We start from the raw sequence: 25,390 nt of genomic DNA, 5'->3' as shown, positions 1-25,390 counted from the left end.
TTAGAAAATTTAATGACTATTTTGTAATAGTTTGATAAAATTTCATGATTATTCTATGACAATTTGATAAATTCAATGATCATTTTATAATTTTTAAAAGTTTGATGATGAAGGATCATTTGAGTATAATTCAATAATCCATTAATTTTGTTATTTTTATATTTTGAAAAGAAATTTGTTATATTTTAAAAGAAAAAATAAGTGAAAAATAAAAATAAGAAAATCCAATTTGAAAAAAATTAGAATCAATCTAGCAGAAGTCACAAGTATAGTTCAAATTTTAAATTAGTTTTAAAGTTATTAAATATTTTAATTAAAATTTTAAAATATAAATATCGGATCAATCAAATCTTTTATATCAATTTAGATACTAAATATCAGTTTAAGTTAACATTAAGCATATTTATTATATATGTATTAAATTTTAAATAAGTGTATACTTTTTGTATTGATATTTTAAATGTAATATGTTCGGAACAAAATATAATAATTATACTATATTTTTTTATTAGTTTAAGGTAATTAAAACTAATTTCTACTTGAAAGCTTCTCAAACATTCTTGCACAAGTAGTGTTTGAACCCAAATAATTGAGATCACTTAATTCATGCATAACTAAAATCATATTATGTTAAATTGAAGTAGATAGATTAATCTCAACTTTTTAATTTAATGGAGGAATCAAAATCATAATTAGATATGTGTATTCAAATATTAACATTATTACATGTTTTATATTTAAAATTCATGTGAATTAAATACATCAGATATCTATTATCCGAATGCAAGTTACTTTTTGAATGAAAATTGTAAATTCTAGTATTCAAATTCAACTTTAGAATCTGAATTATAAAATTTACTTTAATGGGACTTGAACTTTGATCATTCAAATAAGAGTCGTGTTATAAAATAGAACTCAAATAACTCAAAACTTTTAATATATAATGAATTGATATTTTAAATTTGAGTCGAGTCATTAAACTTTGCACGATATATGTATATCATATATATATATATATTGTATATGGTTAGAAAAATTTGTTTAAATTAGAATTAAATAGTATTGTAACATTATAAATAATTACAATTAAATTTAAACATAAACTCAAACAACTTGAATTAACTCGAATTTTATAAAATCAACTAAATTCAAAAAAAAATTGAGCAGTAAGATAAAATTTATCGACTCAAATAATTTAAATTTTTTACTCAAATCAACTTGATCGAATGCTCGCCTCTGTACATGATTTTACTTAATTTGAAATGCAATAATTACGGCTTAGCATACGCGGGTCAACAAAGCCCAGCCCACGAGGCTCTAAAAAGAAACCAAATCTGTGGGCAATATTTATATTATTTAAAGTTTCTAAACCAATCAGTTTCCCTAATCTTAATTAATGTCAAATACCTTGTCTGAACAAAGACAATACTGAAAGTATTAATGGACTGAAAAAGGTTTTAAGCGTGATCACATCGTTCAGAAATTTAAATTTTTATTTAGTTTATATTTTATTGATAGTTAAAATTTATGTATCTTAAAATTTGTAATAATATTTTAATACAACTTATTAAAAATCGTACTTTTAATATAAAATGTTAATCTGTACTTAATTGAAAGTTTTGGTTTTTGGACTCGTGCCTTAATGATGGTGCCGAGTTTTCAATGTGATTGCCGCGTTGACATGGTTATATTTATTTGTCCAGTTCACATTGTTTTGTTTTATTTATGGGACCTCTTTTTCAAGTCAGAAAGAATCGGCTAATTGAGTTAATGATATACGTACAATCCTCGTTTTTTCTGATATATTTTAAATCATTTTTATATATCTACATCTTAAACTATTGTTTCATTTAAATCTTACTCAAAAATAAACTTTGATATTCTTCTAGATTTTCTCGTATTTTTTTGTGTTTTATGATACATACTTGAGTTATGTTATTTTAATTTATTAAATTAGTTTATCCATTTTTTTGAAACTGAAAAATGATTTTGTTTTTTCATGCAACACATTTTTTAGGGTTAGATTTATCATAACATATTCAAATTTTCAATTGATATTTATTTACTTATCTTGCTTATTTATTCATGTTTGGTATTATTAACTAACTCTCTCATTTTGATAAGCATTCGTAATTATCCCAAATAAATCACACTTGACTCGTGATATAATAAATTTTCCATGTATATATAATATAGAACTACGAAATCAATTATGATTAAATTGATGTTTTAATCTTTTAATTTTTTCGAGTTATATTATAAGAAAAAATTTAACACCTTTTTTTACAATCTCATTTCATGAGTTAGTGATTAGTTTGTGCCTTGGGATGATTTAGGAAAAATTATAATCTTACGTTATTAGTTTGCCTTATCTATTGTAGAATTTTAAGATCGCGATTTTATTATTTTTATTTAATAAAATTAATTAGTATTAGTTAAAATACATCAACAAGATATAACATGTCACACGTTATTATCGAACATTAATTATTTTTGGGCAAAATGATACATAAAGTATAAACTGAGAAAAAAATATATTAAAGTGTAAAATAATATATATTTTTAAAAGGAAAAATCATAAAACAATTGTGACACCGACAAATAGTGTTAGGCCAAAGACAGCTAAGAGATTACCAAAACATAAAGCAATTGGCCCACATGCATTACCACGTTGCCTTTGCTTTTCTACCTGAATTTATCTCCGTACGACATACATATTCATACTCCTTTGCTCATTGCAGAAGCAATTGTGTGTATCCATTGCATCACCATATTACATTTACAAGCATTTTTATTTTGTTTAATTTTATTATATTATATATTGAACCACAAGCATCATGTATTATATTTTGAAACAGACGTAAGATTTTTGTTATTGTTAGGAGTATGGTGTACAAATTTTTATGATGCTATATTAGAAATTTATAGTAAAAATACAAAATTTTAGTATATAAATCATATCATCAATAAAGAATATATATATATATATATATATATATATGAAGATTTACAATTTTCAATTAATATGATTATGGACCTGCATGGATCAGATCAAATCGAAATTTTGGTCGACCTTAACCCAACTCGATCATTCTACGTAGCTATCAACCCATCACCTGACTTAACACAAGTTTAGGATGCTCAATCTGACCCAAAACATGAACCGATTTATAATATTGTCGGAACCGTCTTTCGGTTGGGCCTGGAATCGGGCTTCGACTGGAATTGATTGGGTTAGAGTCGCCACCGACCACTTTAAAATGAATTTAGGTGGGTCGGATACCATCTTACCTGATCTGCGTTGTACCAGAAACATGTCGAGTTCGGGAGTCGGTTACGGTTAAGGAAGGATTAGCACCCTTGAACCGCCCTTTCGGTACCAATTAATTTGTTGGTTGCCTTTAATTGCGAATATTAAAAATTTAAATTAAAATTTATAAATCCGATTCGAATTACTTACCCTTTGATCAGTTGGAATTACGACTGAAAGAATATGTTAGATAAAAATGTTAGATGATAAATAAAAATATCGAGTAAAAATTAACTAAATAATAAGGGGAAAAATAAAATAAATAAAATATAAAAGAAATGAAAAAAAAGGCTAAGGTTTGAAATTAAAAAATGTTAAGAAGATAAAATAAAAATTAAAAAAAGTAAATAAATAAATAAAAGGGCCAAAATGAATTAAATTGGACTTTGTGGACTGAAATTGATACTAAAAAATGAACTGCAAAAAAACAAATCTAGAGGGTTAATTCACAAAGTATAAACAGAGACCAAATTGAAAGAAATAAAAACATAACTCCAAAACTACAAATTAGGAACTCTTAAATGACTTGTGTTCTAATTAACCCAAAAATTATATTAAACTAAATAAAACCCTTGATTCTCACGTGAATTCATTTGGCCTTTTGTTCTTTCTTTTCATTTTCAGACACCAAATTCTTATCATGAACTTTTGATGGAAATGACGTAAAGCAAAGCAAAAAAAAAAAAACTTAGATCACAGTCATACATTCTCACTAAAAAGCTGAAATATTTTATGAATTGAAACAACAGCATTGAAGCAGTAAATATAAAAGAACAATCCTCCTCAATTCAAGCACTCGGTATCAAAGGGCATCACAGGCATTTGTCTATGAGGGGAGATTAGAGAATTACCCAATTATGAAGCAAATAGACAAAGTAATCAATCATCTCCGCTGAGGACTCGAACTTTTTTCGACCAAGCCGTATAGGACCCGACTCGGGTAAGTCCGACTTGTTCTCAAGAATTTCGTCCTCTACGGACTTTTCCAGCTTCTATATTTTGGATGCATTGTCGGTTTCTTCGCCATCTTCTTCTCTCGCGCGCTTGAATTTGGAGTCCCCGTTGGCGTCGGCCTTGGCATTGGGGTTTTGGTCGGATGAATTGATGGTTTCAAGATCTATGTCTTCAATTGGTGGGTGGGCTCCGACGATGGCTCTTTCTCTGCCATTGAAGAATGCTAAAATCTTCAACCCTAAAAGGTTTAGAGACAGTGAAGCATTTTTCTGGTTTTCCATGGGATTTTGAAGCACTTTTCTTCCGCCAGCCCCCAAGAGAGTTGAGCCCACCCTCCCCTTTTATAATGTGTGCAAGGACTATAAATGGAGAATAATTGATGGAATCCAGAGTGAAGCGGGAAAAATGGCAGCAGTTTTAGTTAGTGGGGTAGTGGTATAGTTGTGATACGTGGGGTTAAACATGGTTGTTGGGTATTGATTGAGTGAGTGAGGTAACAGTGGGGTAGTATATGGGACCTATAAAAGAAATAATAATAATAATAAAATAAATAATACAATAAAATATTTTAATAGACCCGGACAAAAATGGGTGTCTACAAATATAAAAACTCGACCCGACACATATATAGAGTTATATTTTTGTTAGATAAAATAGGGAAATAATTGGAAAATATAAAGAGAGTAATATTTTTTCTGGTCGAGGATTTCAAACCTAAATTCAAATTGACCCGCCTCAAATCTATTTTTTTATTATTAAAAAATGATCTTGTATGTTTGAATCATATCAAAATCGATCAAAACTAAATCTCATATATGCCTTTAAATGCTACAAACTCGACACCTCTCAGTCCATCCCCAATTATATATATCAAAACTGGGATTGGTCTTGTGCTTATAAAACATCATTTAGGTGAGCTGATAAATCATATCTAACTTATAATAAGAATAAATAAGTGAATAAAGTATATAAATAGTCTCACGACTATATGATACTACTTTGTTGAGTCCCCTAGTTATTAAAAGTTACAAATGATCCACCGATTATAGGGAGTTGTTTTGTTGAGTCTCTCGACTATTAAAAGTTACAAAATAATCACTCGACTATTCATTATTTTCAAAACTTGTTATTTTCTATTAAGAAATTAACGGTCATCGGAGTTTTACATTAACATGCTGACTGAGATATGATAGTCCTTTGAGATTATGAGATCATAATTTATCATATATCGGTCATCATATTAACGTACAACTCAAACGACCATTAATTTTTAATTGGAAAAGGATGAGTTCGGAATATAATAAATAGTTGGATGACTATTTAGTAACTTTTAATAGTCGAGGAACTCAACAAAGCAACTCTTTATAGTCCATAAATCATTTTTGTAACTTTTAATAGTCGAAATACTCAACAAAATAATATTTTATAGTTAGGGGACCATTTGTGTACTTTGCCTTAAATAAAATAATAATAATAGGATTTTAAAACAAAAAATGTGATTATTTTTTTGTTTAAAAAAATATGATTAATGTTGTTAGAACAATTTTTTTATATAAGCTAAAAGTGATTACAAAGTATTATTTGTTCTGAATACTCTAAAACATATAAAGAACAATGTATATTTTAGACTTAAACTTTCCATCATTACATACTTTGTCTAAACAATGATATATCATACATTACCTTATTTCTTAAGTTGATTCAGATTTCAATTTATTTATATTTATCATTATTGTTCAAAATCATAAAATAATATTTTTAAATATAATTATTGATATTCAATTTATTAACTAACTAATCTCAGTTAAAAAGATAATTTAACTATATAACCTTTAATATTATCTTATTGAAAATTCAATTCAAATAAAATAACAACCCTATTCATATTTGATATACTAATCAATTAATTTTAATTTTAGCATGACAATTGTTGATTATTTTTCACTAATATAAAAAAGAATAATGTTCGGGCCGTGGCCAGTAGCCCATTTTTGGAGCCCGTCAAGATTTCTTACTAAGTAAATACCAAAAAATATGAAAATTAAAACATTTTCTCAAGAATGAGATTAGAACCGATGCCCTTTCGAGGAAACTGGCGCCTTTGTCTGATGTTTTTCATGTACTTTTATATATTCAATGTATTGTTTTTTAGAGGTTTAAATGTATAAAACTACGCTATTTTATTTGAAAATATTAGTTCTTTCACTAATTTTTTATTTATTTTGTTATTAATTATTGATTTAATAATTATTAAAAATAAAATAATTTTTATTTGTTTACATTTACATTTTTTACAATTTAACTCTTAGTCTTTGAAAATATATTTAAAAAAGTACGAATTAAGTGACCTCAATAGTTAAGAGATTGTTGTTATCCCTTGAGACTCCGATTTTAAACACATGTTTATAGGAGTGTACAAACGTTTATTGTCAAAATTTTTACACAGTATATGTTGATCCTAATCCCTTTTAACAATTTAGATACATATTTTTATATTTTTTCATGAATAAGAATAAAACAACTTAAGTTAATGTTCTTTAAAAGTAAAATAATTAATTTTTATTTAATAAAATTATTATCCTTATCAGTTAATCCAATTCGATAAAAATTAAAAGTCTGAAAACTAAAATATAAAAAAGTATAAATTAAAATAGTTTATTTTTAAGGTTTGAGGGGGGAAATATTAGGTCCATAATAATTAAAAACAACAACAACAACTTCCAAGTCATATGGATAATTAATCCAAAAAATGGGTACCCATAGTTGTGAGAGAAATGCAAACGACGTCGTAACAAGCATCTAAAGTAGAAAAAACCCTCTTATCTCTAACTTTCCCTACTCATCCAATCTAAGTAGCCTCTGCGCCAGTGCGCCTCTCTCTAAGCTCCCGCGAAACCCTAATAATGGCGATCGACAAAATCGAACCTAGCAAGCTCCGTTGGGGAGAGCTAGAGGAAGACGACGATCTCGACTTCTTGTTACCACCCAAGGAAGTTATTGGCCCTGATGAAAACGGAATAAAAAAGGTGATCGAATACAAGTTTAACGAAGAAGGTAATAAGGTCAAAATAACGACGACGACCCGAGTCCGAAAACTGGCGAAGGCCCGTATGAGTAAGCGGGCGTTGGAGAGGAGGAATTGGGAGAAGTTCGGTGATGCGGTACGTGAAGATGTTGGGAGTCGTCTCACTATGGTTTCAACTGAAGAGATCCTTCTTGAACGGCCCAGAGCCCCTGGTTCGATTCTAATTACTTTTTTTAATCAAATTTAATTGGTTTTGTGTGGTTAATTTTAGATTTGATGAAATTGAATATATAATGTTTGAAGTGGTAGATATATGATTGATTGTTGTTAAATTTCTCATATCCGGGTTTGATTATTGCTAAATTTCTCATATCCGGGTTTGATTATTGTTTAAATTATTATGTATTGGATTGATTGTTGTGAATTTTATTTTATTTAAGTTTGATTGTTGTTAAATTGCTTCTATTTGGATTTGATTATTGTTAAATTGCATTTGGATATTAATTACTTAAGGATAATTTCATTGGCTAAAGAAAATTGTGATTAACTTGTGGAACAATTTAGTTAGAATTGGTGTTGAGCAAGTATCATTCTTGAAGAATTAAAAGCCAGAATTGCGACCATTCAGTGCAGTGGGTTAAAACGACTTGATTTGAATCGTTTGGTTATGGTGGTCAATTAGCCAGTTACATATTGGCCGTTGTGGCTGTTGATTTGTGTGAATGGTCAGTAAGCCACCTATAGCTGTTGTTCTTGGCCTTTCTACACGGTGAAATGAAACTCTACATTTTTCACTTTTTGAGCCATTAACTACATTTGTTGCCAAAATTTCACCCGTATTTTTTGTTCAATCACTTGGTTGTTTGTTTAAAATTTAATGCTTGTACATTTCGTTTTGGTTTTGTATTTCATTAGAATGCGGTGGTTGGTTTTTCCAATCATGTAGTATTCAAATTTCAAATGGCCGATGTTTAATGTGGAATGGTCATGGGCTGCCGATTGCATCTTTGATTGTTGAATTGTGATAAGAAATTGATTTCATTCTAAGGCCATTAACAACATCCAAGAAACATTTGTTTTCTAAAATCTGCGAGTTCGTTTGTATCTATGATTATGGAACAAGAACTTGCAAAAAATTGGGTCTTTGTCCCTTGTTCGGTTTTTGGATGTAAAAACCTTTGGAATATTGAATTGTTTACAGGTACCAAACAGGAAGAAATGAAGGTTGCAGGGGACAGCTTGGCTCAGCTTAGCAAAGGAGGTGCCGTGCTTATGGTGTGCCGTACGTGTGGCAAGAAAGGTGATCACTGGACTTCCAAATGTCCTTACAAGGATCTTGCTGCTCCAGTCGAAACCTTTGTTGAGAAACCTGCAGCATCTGAGGCCTCGGTGGCTGCTCCTGGAGCTGGAAAGGGAGCCTACGTCCCACCAAGCATGAGAGCAGGTGCGGAGAGAACCACTGGATCGGATATGAGACGTAGGAATGATGAAAACTCAGTGAGGGTAACCAACTTATCTGAGGACACCCGGGAGCCTGACTTGCATGAGCTTTTCCGACCATTCGGTGCCGTGACTCGTGTGTATGTCGCAATGGATCAAAAGACGGGCACAAGCAGAGGGTTCGGTTTCGTGAACTTTGTGAACAGAGAGGACGCCCAGAGAGCTATCAACAAGTTGAACGGATATGGTTACGACAATCTCATCCTTAGAGTTGAGTGGGCGACTCCAAGAACAAACTAGAAAGATTATCATCCTTAGAGAGGACGCCCAGAGAGCTATCAACAAGTTGAACGGATACGGTTACGACAATCTCATCCTTAGAGTTGAGTGGGCGACTCCAAGAACAAACTAGAAAGATTATCATTTTCATGGGGTTTAGCGTGTTCTCTCTAACGTTGTCAACTGTCTGAAAGTGCAGATTTTGGCCGTTTTCCCCGTTTTATTTTCTTTTAAGTTTATGTTCATGCATGACTTTGTGCTTTAATTGAGATTTTATTAATTTTAGTTGAATTCCTGGTTTCGGGATAGTTTTTGTGTAATATTATTGTTTTACGCTGATTGATAAGTTTTGGAAGTGACTGGTTCAATCTGCCAAATTTGATTACTCGAAGTGATTTATTCGATTTGAGATTGATACATATTTGAATAAACTAGTCTAAATCTAACTAAATTGATTTGAATTTTAGTTGGGCTGATATGGGTTCGTATCCGAATTTTTTTTTACATAGTGTATCTAAAAGGAAAAGAAATTGTTTTTGTTAAAAGCGAAAAAGAAGAATATATTTTTATCTTTTTGTTAGAGTATTTTGATTTTCATTGATTTATTAATTTATGTTTTCTAATTTTTTAATAAGATTGAACTATTAACTAATCCAATTGAATCAATAGGTCAATCAATATAAACTAATTCGCAGCCTCGAATTACATAAACACCTCCTATCCCATTTGAATTCGGTTCGGGTTAACAAGTGGAGTTCCCATCACAGTCCGCTTGGGTATCGCATATCGGTTCAGGTGGCGAAACCTACTGGAATTCCATCCCCGGTTTAGGCCACCGGTTCTCCCTAGCCCGAATGGCATACGCCGTCGCACTTCCGCCGGCTTTGAACGTACAACAGATCGGCGCCGCCTCACAAGCTGTCGTTCTCGAACTCTCGTTGACGTACACTTGGCACAATCCCGTAGCGGAACAGTCCAACGGGGAACGGAGGATCGAGTCCGTACAGTTCAAGAACATGATGGTTTTGCTGCTGGTAATGTTGAAAGGTAAACTGCTGTTGAGCTGCACGCCATTGAAGGAGAGGTCGGTCGTGATGCACCTGTTCGGCACGAGACCCGCCGGCTGGATCACTATCCGTTGATTTAAAGGATCGATGGACGTGATTGGAAAGGAATTGTTGAGAGTGTCGAAGATCAGTGAGCCCGCGTCGCAGCGGATTTTGTAGTTCTGGTCGCCGCAGGTGGGACCGGTTGACAGAGGGTAAGGGACGGCGGTGGAACCGCAGTCAGGACAACGGTTGACGGCGAGCGTTAAGCCCACAGTGCACGTTAGCAGAAAAAGCGCTGTTGAAAGGAGCTTAAACGTTACCGCCATTTTTGTTGGTGTTGATTGAATTGAAAGGGATACGTCTATGTTTTTAAATGTGTTGGGTTTCGTAGGTATATTTGTAAATACTGGTATCGTTAAGGTTAATTCTGGAGATTTACGTAAGTTTCCTAAACATTTAGGAATAAAGTACATAAGAGGTTATTAAATTTTATTCAAATGATTATTTTAACCATTAAAATTTTAAAAGTTACAAATTGGTCAATAAATTTATATAATTGTTACAAAATATCCATTAAAAACTTATTAATAATAGAGTGACTCGTGGTAGAAGTTTTCCAATTGATATCAAGGGATGAGGATTGAATTAAAAACAACTTATTTCCAATTATGGAATAAAACCCATAGAATCTGTTTATATAAATAAATTTCTTAGCATACATATATATTTAGATTTTCCGTTTAATTAATGATAATATGAGATTAGAAAATTCACTCTAACCTAGTAGCTTTCACGTTTGGGGAGAATGTAAACTAAAATTATTTAATACAAGATTAAACACAACATAAATCAGTTGCAACTTAAAATATTACCATAAGTATAATATTTTAAGTTGAATGAATAACATTTTAGGTTAAACTCGAAAATATTATTTTATTCCTAACATTTTTTTTGTTGTAATCGAAAATATTACAAATTGTACAACTTTTCCGGTTCTAATGAGACCAGAACCTCAAGAAAAAAATAACATCTTTAATTATTAAGACCACTTAATCAATTCTTCCATTTCACTTTTAGAAGAGAGAAAAAGAAATTACTTTCCTTAAAATGAAAATACAAATATAGTTAAGCTCATTTCAATTCATAATTTTCTAATTATTACATTAATAATAACATCAATTAAATTAAAATAACAAAATTTAAATAGTATAATTATATATAAAGATAATCATTTATATGAATTTGATACATTCTAATTTTATATAATTTAATAAGATCAATTCTTTTTAATTCGAGTTCATATATTTGGAGAAAGATGAAATCAAACTAGATTTTATTCACATTTAAATTATTTTTTTAATCTAATATGAAATAATTGTATAATTATCCTATATATATATATATATATATATATATATATAAATAAATATTATAATACTCACCTTTTCATATTATTTCTATTAGATTTTTATTTTTCTAAATAATTTTTCCTTTATATATATATATATATATATTAAATGAGTTGAAATAATTACAATATAATATTTGTTCATAATGTTTATGAGCACCCTATATATGCAATACTTAGAAATCAAACCAAAAATCTTTAGAAATAATACATTTATTTTTATCACTAATTTCATTCAATAATTTAAAATTCAAATCTTATGTTAAACTAATTCGAATTCAATTTTTATTCCAAAATAAGTTAAACTCAACGCAAATAAAACCTTAAATCTAAATTGAAATGGATGGATAAAATATATTTCAACCCATGATTATTCCTAAAGTAATAATTGGATGGATAAAATGTGGAGGTATTATTTTATTAGCTATATCCTTTTGAAACAACGAGCACAGTTGAAATAAATCCATGTTCCACGAAATAGTAGAATTTTTAAAATTTTAGAAAAATAAAAAATATATAATAATCCTGAACAAAACAGCTCAAACTACCATTTTTCTTCTTTTGATTCCCCTAAAAATCAAATCCCCAACCAATTTATCACCACCCTTTTTATCTTTTGCGGGTAACATTACACCATGCATTGCATGGTCCAAGCATCTTAATTTTTTTTTTTAAACAAGATTGAATTGTCAAACTAAATCAATAGAATCGATAATCCAATCAATTTAATCTTCTGTTTTATATAATTTTAAATATTAGAATATCATGCATCTCACATTCGTATCCGAATAATGACCTAAACTCAGATTTACAAAACCATCAAATTCTTAAAGATGGGTACTATTTCCCAGCATTATGTTGCCCCCATTAACGGGGGAACCATCTAGCAACAAATCAGTTCCATATTTCTCAAATACAAACCCTAAACTCCTTTAACCAAACTTTAAAATGTTCCCAGAGAGAAGAAAGAGAGTAAATAAAACTACAGATATAAATGAGCAACCAGTCATTTATCTTTTTAATTTTACTATATTTCTACTTGCCTGGCTGAAAATCCTGTTTGGTTTCCGGGAAAGTGAAACTCAAATCTGGATCACCGGTTGCTGTCCGAGCTGGCATCGGACAAAGTGTTTACTGAATCTGCTTCAACATAGGTAGGTTTCTGGTAGTGAAATGAGAAATCATCCTGGAGAAACTCTCGATATATGAGGGAAAACATTACATAAAGAACTAATGATAATCCAGTTTGAATTTATATATATGAAAGCTACAAATATACACAATGGACGACCTACTAATATTTTACATCTCCATTGTAAAAGTCATCCTAGTCATGGTGAACCTCAGTCAAGAAAGAATCGGAACATGCATACAAGTATGTATATATACAAATAACTTAGATAATGCATCGACTTTTAAGAACTGCTAACCTAACAAAACTGTTCCGAGGCCTGGGTCAAGATACTCAGGTAGGTGACTCCACTAGAAGCAAGGTATGCCACCATCCGCATGCGACGTTTTTTGGGCAGCAACCCTTGATGGTAACTTGAGATGGAATATTGCGATCAATCACGTCACCAAGGCCGAGCTGTTTCAGACATCAAGAACTTAGGATTTTAGTTCGAGTGAAGAGAAGAAGCAAAACTACCAATTATCCTACTTTGAGGAACTAGATACATAAATGAGTGCGTAAAATCTCTAGGATTCTCCCCTAAAATACAGATTTAAAAGAAAATCGATTTGATATCGAAGAACACTGTTATAAAATCGAGCTGCCAGCTAGTTTGATCATTGAACAGTGTGAGCATGATACCTGGCCATACTTGTTCCATCCCCAGCAGAATACTTTGCTATCCTCTTCAAACAACCAAAGCTCAGCGTCAACAGGCAGAAAAAAAAGAAACGTGAAGAATCCAAAAGTGCATGGCCAGCATACCTGTGAGTACAGCACTGTGGCGAGCTCCACATGAGACAACTTTTACATGCGTATTTTCCAAACTCGGATCATCCAAGAGCCTCGGGAGAGTCTGATTTTTGAAATTCAAACAATAAGGCTAATGCAGAAACTTTCTTGCGCTCGGGAGAAAAGGTAACTTGAGGAAAACATGGAATTCAAAGAATTGAAACTCGGTGCATACCTCGGCCTGATCACCTCCGGTTCCCAACTGCCCGAACTGATTCCCACCAAACGCATACACATCACCATCAGCTGACACGCAAACTGTGTGCCACAGTCCTGCAGCAACCGAGTCTATCCTGATGCCCATTAAGGAAGATACACAGGTTGGGCTTAATTCATCATCTGTACTTCCTTGTCCACACTTGAAAACACAATAAAATAAAATAGAAATTAACTCCTATATCACAACCCTTGAGTACAGAATAACCATTTTATCTAGCAGAGGAGAGATGAATATAGGAAAAGGAATTGAGAAGATTATGGAATTGAGAAGATTATCCCTTATTAGATTGAACTTCATCTTCAACTTTACTGAGCTTTTTTCTCCACCAATTTCTACTTTACCTACATACCCATCCAGAAGAATAGTTAATTTGAGAAATTCCAATCACTTTCACGGATGGATATAAGGATTGAAACACTGAACATGCCAGTTCAAGAAGTGGACTATGTTTGAATGAATGGAGGCCATAATTTTTTTTTGATAGGAATTGTAGGCCTCATTAAAAACCCCCTTCTTGAATAAGGAACTTATAATGAGTTCCTTCATCAGAGGAAGGAGGAAAAGAGTGCCTTAAACTTCATTAATGAAAATACATAAGATTACAACAAGAAGATAAGCCCCTTACAACAATTTGAAAATCCCAACATAAAATACCCCTAAGACACACTGGAATTAGCCAATGGCGGATTTAGCCAACCCATCAGCCTCAATATTGGCTGTCCGAGCAACCCATCTAATAACACCCTCAACTTCTTTTAGTTTAATTGTTATGTTCCTTACAAGAATGACAAAAATCTGAGGGCAGAAAGTTCCATTCTTAACCCAATCCACTGCCAATTTGCAGTCTGATTCTAACAACAAACGACCATTAATACCTCCTTTCACTGAATCAAAGAAAATTAAGCCCTTCTGAATAGCCCTTAGCTCCATCATAATAGGTGGACCTGGACTCGTGGCCTCCTTAAAAGATCCTAGAATAAGACCTTCCTCATCTCTTAGAATACCCGCAACTCCACTGCTGTTCCAATCAGAATTTGTAGCTGCATCCACATTCAATTTTACAAAGCCCTTAAGAGGGGGGACCAAGGAATTGTAGTAACAATCGATTTGTTGAGAGGAAAGCATGAATCCCCAAGAGAAGGGTCCCCGATTAGAGAATCCATTGAAATAACAGAATCTGCAAACTTAGCTGAGAACCAAGATGCAAGTCGTACTCTTGCTAGGAAAAATAGATTAAGATGGTCAAACTTCCCTCTATCAAAAACAATATCATTTCTTACTTTCCAAACAGTCCAAATAACAACGGCAGGAATGAACTTCCAAATAGCAGACCTAGGATTTAGATCTTCCCAAGCTTGAAGAAACTTCTGCGCATTTGTATGAAAAACCACAGAAAGACTCCAATACTGCACAAATTTGTTCCAAAGTGACCACACAACTAAACACGAGAAAAATAAATGAGAAGAAGATTCAACCTCCAAATTACATAGAGGACAAGAAAGATCTGTTATACCCGTAACCCCTCTCTTAACCAGTTCAGACCTCACTGGCAGTTTTTGAAGAACTACCTGCCACATGAATACCTAGACTCTTGGTGGCACCAGACCTTTCCACACAAATTTCTTCCAAACATAATCCTCCTTCTGAGCCAAAGAACAAGTCTTCACACATGAATTAGCAGAATAGACACCAGTTCCGTTTCCTTTCCAAATCAGACCATCGATTGCCTCTTTAGACAGACAAAAATTAGAAATGATAGCCATCAGGTTAGCCCACTGTTCAAATTCCCAATCGGCTAAGCTTCTCCTCAACTGAATATTCCAGATCCATCCCAAAGAACTGAACTCGCCAAATTCAATCAGTTTTCCAAACTGGTTTGTAGAGATTGCGAATAGCCTCGGAAAAGAAACCTTAAGAGGGCAGTCCATTGCCCATTTGTCCTGCCAAAACTGAATAAATTGACCATTCCCAACTCCTAGCCTGAACATGCTGCGGAAATAGCAACCAAAAGAGTCTTCTTTAAAATAAGAATTCACCACCGAGCTCCAAATCCAAGAAGCTTGAGCTGGGATTTTGCTATTGAACAATAAAGAAAAAGGATCAATATTGTATTTTGAACAGATCATTCTCCTCCAAACAGCATCCTTGTCATTAGCAAATCTCCAAGACCATTTCCCCAATAGTGCTCTGTTCATATTGCTAATATTTAACACTCCTAAACCACCAACCTCCTTTGGCTTGCACACGTTAAGCCAACTAACCAAATGAATCTTATTTTTCTCCGCTCCACCTCCCCATAAGAACTTAGACATGATTGAGTTGAGTTTAGAAGTTACGGATGATGGAATTTTGAATATAAACAAGTAGTAAGTAGGAAGAGAACAGAGAACCGATTTAATCAAAACTAATCTCCCTGCCAAGGAAAGGGTGGCAGCTTTCCAACATGCTAGTTTGTTGTTAAATTTTGAAACAACCGGATCCCAAAGAGAGGTTGAATTCCGTGTTGCACCAAGCGGCAGACCTAGATAATCAGAAGGAAATTTCCCCACTGCACAGCCAATAGACGACGCCCACTCCTCCACCTCCTATGTAGCCGTATTAACACCAAATAACTTGCTTTTCTTAAGATTCAACTGCAGACCAGACATAACTTCAAACACTCTTAAGACCCTTTTAACATTTGAAATCTCCATTTTCGAAGCCCCACAGAAAATAATTAGGTCGTCTGCAAATTGCAGATGAGATAAGTTGAAAGCAGTCTCATTCCTCCCAATATGCAGACCAGAAAACAATCCATCAGAGACAGCCTTTAAGAGCAAGACATTTAGGAGTTCCCCAACTAAGTTAAAAAGCAAGGGCGAAAGAGAACAGCCCTGGCGGAGACCCCTTGCCATAGGAAATTCCTGAGAAGGTACCCCATTTATCAAAACTGAAATAGAAGCAGTAGTAACACATTGTTTTATCCAACTTCTCCATTTAGAACCGAAACCCATTTTCTCCATAACCTTAAAAAGAATAGACCAATCCACAGTGTCGTATGCCCTTCTAAAATCCACTTTAAACACACATCCTTTGAGTCCCTTTTTCCTCCAAAAATCAATCCCCTCATTGGCTATAAGAGAACAATCCAGAATTTGACGACCTGGAATGAAAGCAAACTGCATAGGGCTCATTACATCAGAAATGCAATTCCTTAATCTCCTCGAAAGACATTTTGAGAGGATCTTGTACAAACCTCCTACAAGGCTTATAGGTCTATAGTCATCTAATCCACCAATATTGGCCACCTTGGGGATAAGAGTAATGAAAGTATGATTTACTCCATGTTCCCAATCTTTCCCTAAATAAAAGTTATGAAAGAATTTCAGAATATCAACCTTAAGAACAACCCAAAATTTCTTGAAGAAGCCCATATTAAAACCATCCGGGCCGAGAGCTTTGTTGCTATCACATGATTGTAGAGTCTCCCATATTTCTTCCTCCGTGAATTCTTTTTCCAGAATATTACTTTGCTCCACTGAAATTTTTGAAAAATTCATCTTCATATCTTCTACTTCCAAAGTAGAACTAGAGTTGTAAATTCCAAAAAAATGATCTTTGACACAAGCTTTGACGACAGATGGATCTTGAGTTATCTCTCCATTGACATTCAAAGCATTCATGGAATTCCTCTTTCTCCTAATCAACGCACAAGTATGAAAAAATCTTGTATTGCGGTCCCCTTCTTCCACCCATCTAGCTCTCGATTTTTGAAACCATATTTGTTCTTCAATCTTATACAACCTCCATAATTCTGATCTCGTATTGTTCAAATCTGATCCTGTGTCCCAAACATATGTACCTTGCCTCTGCTGCAAGTTCACCTCTTCCAAGTGAATCCTCTTTTCTAAATCTGTAATCTCTACAGAAGGAAAATGGTCTCTCTTCCCCGCCCATTGTTTGATCGACAGTTTAGTAGATTTCAGGATAGATAGAATTCCTGCTTTCCTCTGATCAGACTTGTATTCTTTAACAGTAGACTCAACTAAATTCTGGAAACCGTCATCTTCCATCAAATAATTAAAGAGTTTGAAAGGTTTCTTCCCCCAACTGACCCCCTCATTCTCCAGAAAAACAGCATTATGATCTGACACTGACCTTGGCAACAAGTATTGTGTAACATCAGGAAATGCTTCTAGGAAATGAACATCAACGAGGAACATGTCCAATCTAACATAGGTGGGTAAATCCTGGTTGTTACACCAAGTGAATATGCTCCCATGTAAAGGTAAATCAATTAACGCTGTATGTTGCAGAAATTGGCTGAAAATTCTTATTGAACTTCTGTTTGGAGCTCTCCCCACCTTCTCTTCTTCAGAAAGATGCACATTAAAATCACCTCCCACACATAAAGGGATATTCAGTCCACAAATAAAAACAGCTAACCCTTTAAAGAAGCTTGCTTTCTCTTCTTCAATACTAGGCCCATAAACATTAATAAAACCACACCTAAACTGTGAAGTTCGAAACTTTCCAAAAACTGCAATAAACCTTATGTTTATAATAAGGTTGTCAACTTCAAAAGAGCACTCATCCCAGCAACTCAATAGCCCTCCAGAAGAACCCACTGCTGGAGATTCTGCAAAACCTTGAAGAGTATTCAAACCACTTCTCCTTAGAAATTGTCTCTGAACCTTCTCCACTTTTGTTTCTTGCAATAGAAGAAGAATAGGACGTCTCTTTAAAACTAGATTTTGAACAGCTCTGTGTTTTTCCTTCCTTCCCAAACCCCTAACGTTCCACGTAATAATGGCTAATTGAAATTTCATCATGATTCAAATAAGTATTAGAAAACCCAATAAACACCGAAAATCAAACCAGCCTCAAATCCTCCTCCAACTTTATGATTTTCTCCAAAAAAGCTGATTTCCCACCCTTGAAAGACACACCCAATTTATTACTGATTTCCCAAGTAGCTATAGCTTCCTCCAAAAGAACAACAAAATCTGAAGAAGAAACTGTTTCAATGCTAACTTGATCCAATGCCAATCTGGTCAACAATCTTTTGGCTCTTCTATTAAAGGACTTAGAGTTAAAGGAATAACTATCTCCTTCTAAGTGCCACCCTTCCCACATACTATCCAAACTGCTGTCAACAACCTGTCTCTCCAAAGTAGACCCCATACAGCCTTCCAAATTAGGTTCTGCAACTGCACTGATTAGCAGAACTGAATTAGGATCCAAAATCTTCCCATTTAGCCTCTCTAGAGATTTCTCTTCTCGAGGAACAACAATTTCATCTTTCTCTAACCAATGTCTTCTCTCCCTGGATCTCTTGTAGACCCTTTTGAAGCTAATACTTCTCTTTTCCAACGGTTCACTCTTTGTAGTCAATGGAGAGTTGGATCGATCAAGCGTTCTTCCCCTGGAAATCTTACTTCCAGAACATAAAATGTAGTCAATCGGCTTTTCCTCTAAATTTGATTCCAATCCTCTAGAACACTTTCTCAAACCAGAAAGTGGCAGACCTCCATTTTTATCTTCCTTTGAGTTTGCAGATTCAACCAGAAACTGCTTCTGGTCCATTTTCCCAAATTTATCCAGCTTAACACCAGGCCCAGCTGGAATAATTTTTAGAGGTGGAGAACCAAGTTGCCCATTATCTGATGATTGGGCTATAGACCCATCAGCCGAAAAATTTGAAAATCTACATCCCAAACCCGCGTATTCACCAAAATTGTTAGTCCCAAGATCCTGACACGCTGTCAGCACACAATTAATGCCTTTCCCAACTTTGTTAAACGTTGGGAGTTGAATTTCCTCACCAACTCCAACCAAACCCGTGTTAGCTCCTTGGTCAAACCAAATATCTACCTTTTGTCTGCTGTTTTCTTCTGAACGTTCAGCACTTTCCATGCTATCTGACAGACTACTGTCAACCTTGTCTCCAGAAAATTCCTCACCAAATTGTCTATCGTCGGAACCTCCCACCGGCGACTTGTTAAAGGAAACGGAAGAATACTCAAGCACCGAACCCAGCTTAATCTTAACTTTGAACGATCTTCCATAGGATCCAATAGTTATCTCCTCAGGGACGTCATAAGGGCTGGCCACTCTAACCAAAATCTTCACCATCGATAGGTCTGCTCTGATAACTGTATCTTCATGAATCTCTTCCACCAATCCCCACTTTCCTGCTACCCGTTCCAAAAAGGAATTTTGCCAACATAACAATGGAACCCCAAACAGATGTACGAGGCAAAAAGCCATTGGAACACCATCATCGTTCAATAAAAGTGCCAACCTATCAAACCAGAAAAATAACTCATCCTTTTTCTCTAGCCATGCATCCATCATTTCTTCAGTCGACTTAAATGTAATAACACACGAATTCCAGACATAACCCCATCTGGAGATCTGGACATCAAAACCTTCATTAACTAAGGCCTTCTGGACTAATTCGAAAAGAATGTTTGATGATCCCCGTTAACGATCTCTTCACCCAACTGGAGCTCTCAGACGAAATATGCATTTCCCAACTATTTTTTATACCTTTCCTCCTGTTGAAACCATCGATCGACCGATCCCTATGGTCCGATGCATTGTTCTTCAATCTATCAGACAGTAAGGCCTCCTTGTAAGATCTTGTATCCCTTACACTCCTGTTAATAACACCTTTCTCTTTGAACCTTGAAAGATCTTCTGTGTTCGACCTTGAAGGCATCATCAAAGAAGTGTTCTTCCCGACTGACCTCACCCTAGCATCCTTGTATCTTGCAGTACCCACTGAAATCCTCCAACCATCAATCATCGAACCATTCAGTTTGGCTATCGCCCTTCTTAGACTTTCCTCATTGCCAAAATGCACAAAAGCAAAAGTGAAGAATTTGTATTTCGGATTCCTTGTTTCTCTGGGAATGAACACTCTGACTACCGGACCGTGAGATGAAAACAACTCCCTTAACTCTCGTCGAGACACTCTTTTACTGAGATGATCAACGAACGTCGTCCAAACATTCTCTGAAGAAAATTCCCCTCTCAATTTTACTCTCTCAACGTCACTATCTCTCTCCATTAACTCGTAGCTTACTGCAACTAGATGATGAAATGAAGAAACTTTGTGAATACAGAAACTGATTAGTGACCCTCCGCTATCATGACATTCAACAACTATTGGAGGCCATAATCAGTTAACTGTTCTCAAGCTTTTGAATGTACGATTAATCAAGGACCATGCATTTAATTAACAGAAGATAGTTGCCCTTTCAGGCACTAACCAGATAAAAACTTCAGTAATTTCAGGTGGCAATTAAATAGACCAAAGGAGGGGGTGGGGGAGACAGTAGAATTAGAGTAGAACTTGGTGATAATTTTTAAGCTAATAAACTTGAGAAAAAGAAAATCCAAGGGGGAAGAGATAGGTGGGAATGGTTTCAATATATTACTGGTTGGTACAATTGACACCTAAACTACGATATGATTAGGATCTCAGAGAGGAAAAGGGCAGTGCTGATAAAAACTAGAACCATAATCTGCTTTGAAGATGGAACACGAGAGCATCTGTTAGTTTTTTTATTCCTGGTACCTGCTCTGTTGGGGGATTTTTTTTGGCGATGCGATGATGGATGAATGACCAACTCAAGTAAAAAATAAAACAGTGCTAAGCCTTAAGGAAACCTGAGAGAATATATTCTTTTAACAGAACTACACCACTTCACCAAACTATTCAATGCTAGAATGCTACAATTGAATCATGACTACGGCATCTTACCTGTCCATAGAGTCCCCATCCAAAAGTAAGTAGTGCACCAGCATCTGTTCAAGCACCAAATTGCTTAATGTGATAATGGTATCAATCTAATTTGAGATGAACTAATACATAATGATATACATTAAAAAACCAGACATCGAACAAGCAGACCTTCTCATGTCATGCAACATTCTGATGAATCATTAATCATCATCCTAATGACTACTAATATTACAACTTCAGTACTTCACCCATTTTCATGGATATATTGCAAATCAATGGATCTATGAGCGTACAAGAGATGGTTTAATTCCAAAGTTATCAATTCGCCTCCAACCATGTATTATAAGATGAGTTATACCTGATCAATTTATCACCCTAAATATTTATTAATTTTAATGAAATTTTGTTCAATTTACTGGTTTATCTCATTTGAACTTCTAGATGACACTGGAATTCAGAATAACTTCTTCTCCAGCAAGTGTAACCATATACAATAGCATTTTCTAATTAGTTTAAATTTTCATGGCAATTAATCAGTTCAACAAGGGAATGATAAAAGGCATACCTGTGATTACCACACTGTGTCGCCCCCCACAGGCAATCCCTTTTATGTAACTTCCAGGAACTCTAAAATTCTGCGTCTCTGAACTCAAGCTTCCTTGAGAATGTGCAGAAGCTCTATCTCTCCCAAAAGAAGAGAGCTCGATACAAGGTACAGGATGAGGTGAGGATACCATACGTACCCTGGAACCCAAACCAAGCTGCCCCTCGCCTCCATAGCCCCAGCCCCAGACCTGCCCAACATCTGAAACTTAGGGAAAATTAGGATATACCTGGAATCTTGCTTCATAAAAGGAAACCATTAACGGCTTGAAATGTAATATAACCAACCTAGACCCATTTCACAAATTAGTCCAAGGGCTGGACATGTACCTGATAATGCTAGAGTGTGGCGCCCACCGGCAGCTACAGTTGCAATCCTTACTCCCGGATTCAAAGTTACTAGACATGGCAATGCAGAGAGAGTTTCATCACCAGACGATGAGCTTTCAGCAGAATGTTTTGCTGATGATATTCTTCTTCTTTTTGTACTTTCCTCTCCTCCTCCTCTACAATCAGCAGCAGAAAATGTCCCGCCACTTGATCTTGAGCCTTGAGAACAAGGGCTCACTTCAAGGATTTCACCCTTCATAAAATGAGTATACCAACAAGATCATATATCAAAATCTGTTTTCTTAACCCAAAAGATGTTTACCTTGCTCCGCCAAAAATGAGTTCTGTCTTTCAAATGCATCCTTCTCTAAGCTTGTACCCATGGGTGAATCACCAAATACCTTCCCTGATGGAATACACTCTTTCCACCCCCATGTGTAAACTTCTGCATTCTCTGTTAATAAGAAATTGAATTGACTAATCAGCTAAGTCACTTACCAAGGTTCCAACTAGTTCCTAGTTATACTAGTTAAAGTCCTTAAAAACAAGTCATATTTGACTAAACAGGTGAAACATCCAACATACAAAATTATCCCATGTCTGGAAACAAAATAAAAAAAATACTCGTTTTGGATAATACTCGTATTGACACACCGAGTCCAAGTATCATAGAGTAAACCAAGTCAGTGAGGGTAACAAAGTAGGGAGGTCTCAGTCTCAGTATTACCCGTAACTGCAGCACAGTGAGCCCAGCCAGCTGCTACTTTCACTATGGAAGCTTCAGTTGGAAGTGGAAATGGCTCTGGAATTTCCTGAAACAAACAAATTACATAAAAAGGAATGTAAATTTTAATTCGCTAAACAAATATAATCCCAACGAAAATGAAAAAGAAAAAAGGGGGAACATATAGTGCAATTAAATACCCCATGCTTCCCGGATGTGACGTAGCTTTGACCTAAATCATCTGTTGAACCCCATGTGATTAGCTTCCCTGAATCTAAAGTTTTAAACACAAGCACCATTAGTAACCGAAGTAATGCATAAAAAAATTTATTGTACATACCAAAACACATCTTAAAACCACTTTTAATAAGAAAAAGAAGTTCGATTCAAAGCTCAAATTTGTATATTAACAACTTGAAATTTGAAAGCTGTCTTTTTCTAGTGTAAAGAAGAGAGACAGATCTGTAGTTAAAATCAGTCAAACAAAGAGCTTAAGTGAACTCAGTATCGCTAGCTTAACTCAATTTAGTTGACTTCAAGGTAAACCAAAACAAAACAAAAACAGTGGAAAATTTGAAATTTCTCTTCATCTGGTTCTCCTACATTTTCTCTCCTGCCAAACAGAACAAAATGTACCAATTCAAAAACTCACTAAAACAAAGAACTGGAATGAACTCAATATCGCCAAGTTTTAACTCAATTGAGTTGACTTAGAGGGAAAGCAAAACAAAGACAACAAAAAATTGAAAATTTCTCTTCCTCTACTTCACCTACATTCTCTCAACGATCAAACAGATCAAAATGTACTAATTCAAATCTCCTCCAACTCAACCTCAATTACACGTCATAAAAAAATAAAAGCCTTATCAAGAATAAAATTTATCATATAGAAAAAAATACCGATTTTTTAATCAAGAGAATTTTTTAAAAAAAGAGAGCAGAACAGAAGGTTAGAGATTTGAAAAGAAAAGCAACCGGAGATGGCCATGGCGAATCCGCAACCGCCACCGCATACGTCGGTCCAATAACAACCGCCGGAAGCCGGAATCTGCACGGCAGTCGGCGATAAAAGCGGCGCCCGATGAGGCAAAGCTCCGGGCAAATATCCCCACATGAAAACCACGCGCTCTTTGTTAACTCCTCCCTCCATTTTCACCTCCATGCTTTCTTTTCCTTCTCCATTCATCTCGCAACAGAGAAAGGAAAATAAACAATTTTAAAAAGTTATTTTTTGATTATTTCTCGGAGTGTTCTGGTTTCGATTGGGGGAGAGGAGAGCCCAAAATTTGGGGCGAATAAGAAGCGGGGGGCGGGGAATCGTATCATTTGCAAGTGAACGGGATGTGCCACGTAGGATACGCAAGCTGGGATCGAAATCCACGTGGCATAACACGAGCCGCTAGATTTCTAAGAGTTTCGTAGCCAGTAGTTGAAGAGGAAGTTTCTGGAACGTTACCTCTTTTTCCTTCTCACTTCCTGATTGTGAAGTTACATAGCCCTCGTGGTTGATGGCGTGTTTGATTTAAGTTTCGACACGTGTCCGACGTAGCTTCACCCCCAATCATTGCGATTTTCCACGTTTCGACATACTATAGGTCATATACTCTCATTTAAACGTATGTAAAATATGTTGACACGTAGTTTATAAGTTGTCTGTAATATATATATTGTTAATTGATTAAAAAATTAAATAAAAAATATTTTATAATCACTTATATTATTTATAAAAAGTTTATTTACTCTCAATTAATGATATTTTTATCGGAAAAACTTAAAAACTTATTTATCAAATTAATAATTTTAAACAATTATTTATAAAAAAACATATTTTAATTGATTGATTGTAACGTAAAATAGATACATCTGGTTATTTATATTTTTTTCTTCAATTAACATGTATAAATTATGTTATTAGTATAAATTATGTTATTAGTTTAAATAAGAAGCGTGGACAAAAGTTCTTAAATAATGTATATTTTTTCTTCAATTAACATGTATAAATTATGTTATTAGTTTAAATAAGAAGCGTGGACAAAAGTTCGTAAATAATGTGTTGGGAAATAAGAAATTGGGAAATTTGTTGAGATAGTGTATTTATTACAATGTCTATTGGAAATCGTGTGAATTATTTGACGTATTTATAAAATCTTCTAAAATCTATGATATCTTTCTCAAACTACATGTAGGGATGGGCATCTAACCCAAATTCGACGGGTTTCGACCCGATCGGATCGGATCGGGTCGAATTTTTTTAAAAAAAATTGGGTCTGGTCGGGTCGGTCGGATTTTTTTCATGTGGTGTTCGGGTCGGGTTGGGTTTAGGGTGAAAAAAATCCGACCCGACTTGAAAAAA

General features: G+C 34.4%; 2 protein-coding genes across 3 annotated transcripts; one reads left to right on the top strand and one right to left on the bottom strand.

The window, feature by feature from the left end:
- The first annotated feature begins 7,109 nt into the window (after positions 1–7,109).
- Positions 7,110–9,299, top strand: LOC120213323 (eukaryotic translation initiation factor 3 subunit G-like). The gene is made up of 2 exons (XM_039211504.1): positions 7,110–7,501; positions 8,491–9,299. The coding sequence occupies exons 1-2, from the start codon at positions 7,168–7,170 to the stop codon at positions 9,027–9,029; spliced, it is 873 nt and encodes a 290-aa protein (XP_039067435.1). The 5' UTR covers positions 7,110–7,167; the 3' UTR covers positions 9,030–9,299.
- Positions 9,300–12,246: 2,947 nt separating this feature from the next.
- On the bottom strand, positions 12,247–24,330 carry LOC120213321 (ultraviolet-B receptor UVR8-like). 2 transcript variants are annotated; one of them, XM_039211502.1, is made up of 12 exons: positions 24,013–24,330; positions 23,238–23,311; positions 23,041–23,125; positions 22,636–22,767; positions 22,314–22,550; positions 21,946–22,185; positions 21,399–21,442; positions 13,604–13,786; positions 13,402–13,492; positions 13,279–13,322; positions 12,896–13,053; positions 12,247–12,660 (listed from the first exon to the last, which is right to left on the bottom strand). In XM_039211502.1, the coding sequence occupies exons 1-11, from the start codon at positions 24,221–24,223 to the stop codon at positions 12,931–12,933; spliced, it is 1,464 nt and encodes a 487-aa protein (XP_039067433.1). In that variant the 5' UTR covers positions 24,224–24,330; the 3' UTR covers positions 12,247–12,660; positions 12,896–12,930. The 2 variants fall into 2 exon arrangements, with proteins under 2 accessions (XP_039067433.1, XP_039067432.1); XM_039211501.1 differs by having other exon boundaries at positions 12,247–12,651.
- Positions 24,331–25,390: the final 1,060 nt, after the last annotated feature.

Source organism: Hibiscus syriacus, unplaced genomic scaffold, assembly GCF_006381635.1.
Source record: "Hibiscus syriacus cultivar Baekdansim isolate YM2019G1 unplaced genomic scaffold, ASM638163v2 tig00110020_pilon, whole genome shotgun sequence".
NCBI classification, from domain to species: domain Eukaryota; kingdom Viridiplantae; phylum Streptophyta; class Magnoliopsida; order Malvales; family Malvaceae; genus Hibiscus; species Hibiscus syriacus.
This window is presented reverse-complemented; position numbering and strand designations above follow the sequence as displayed.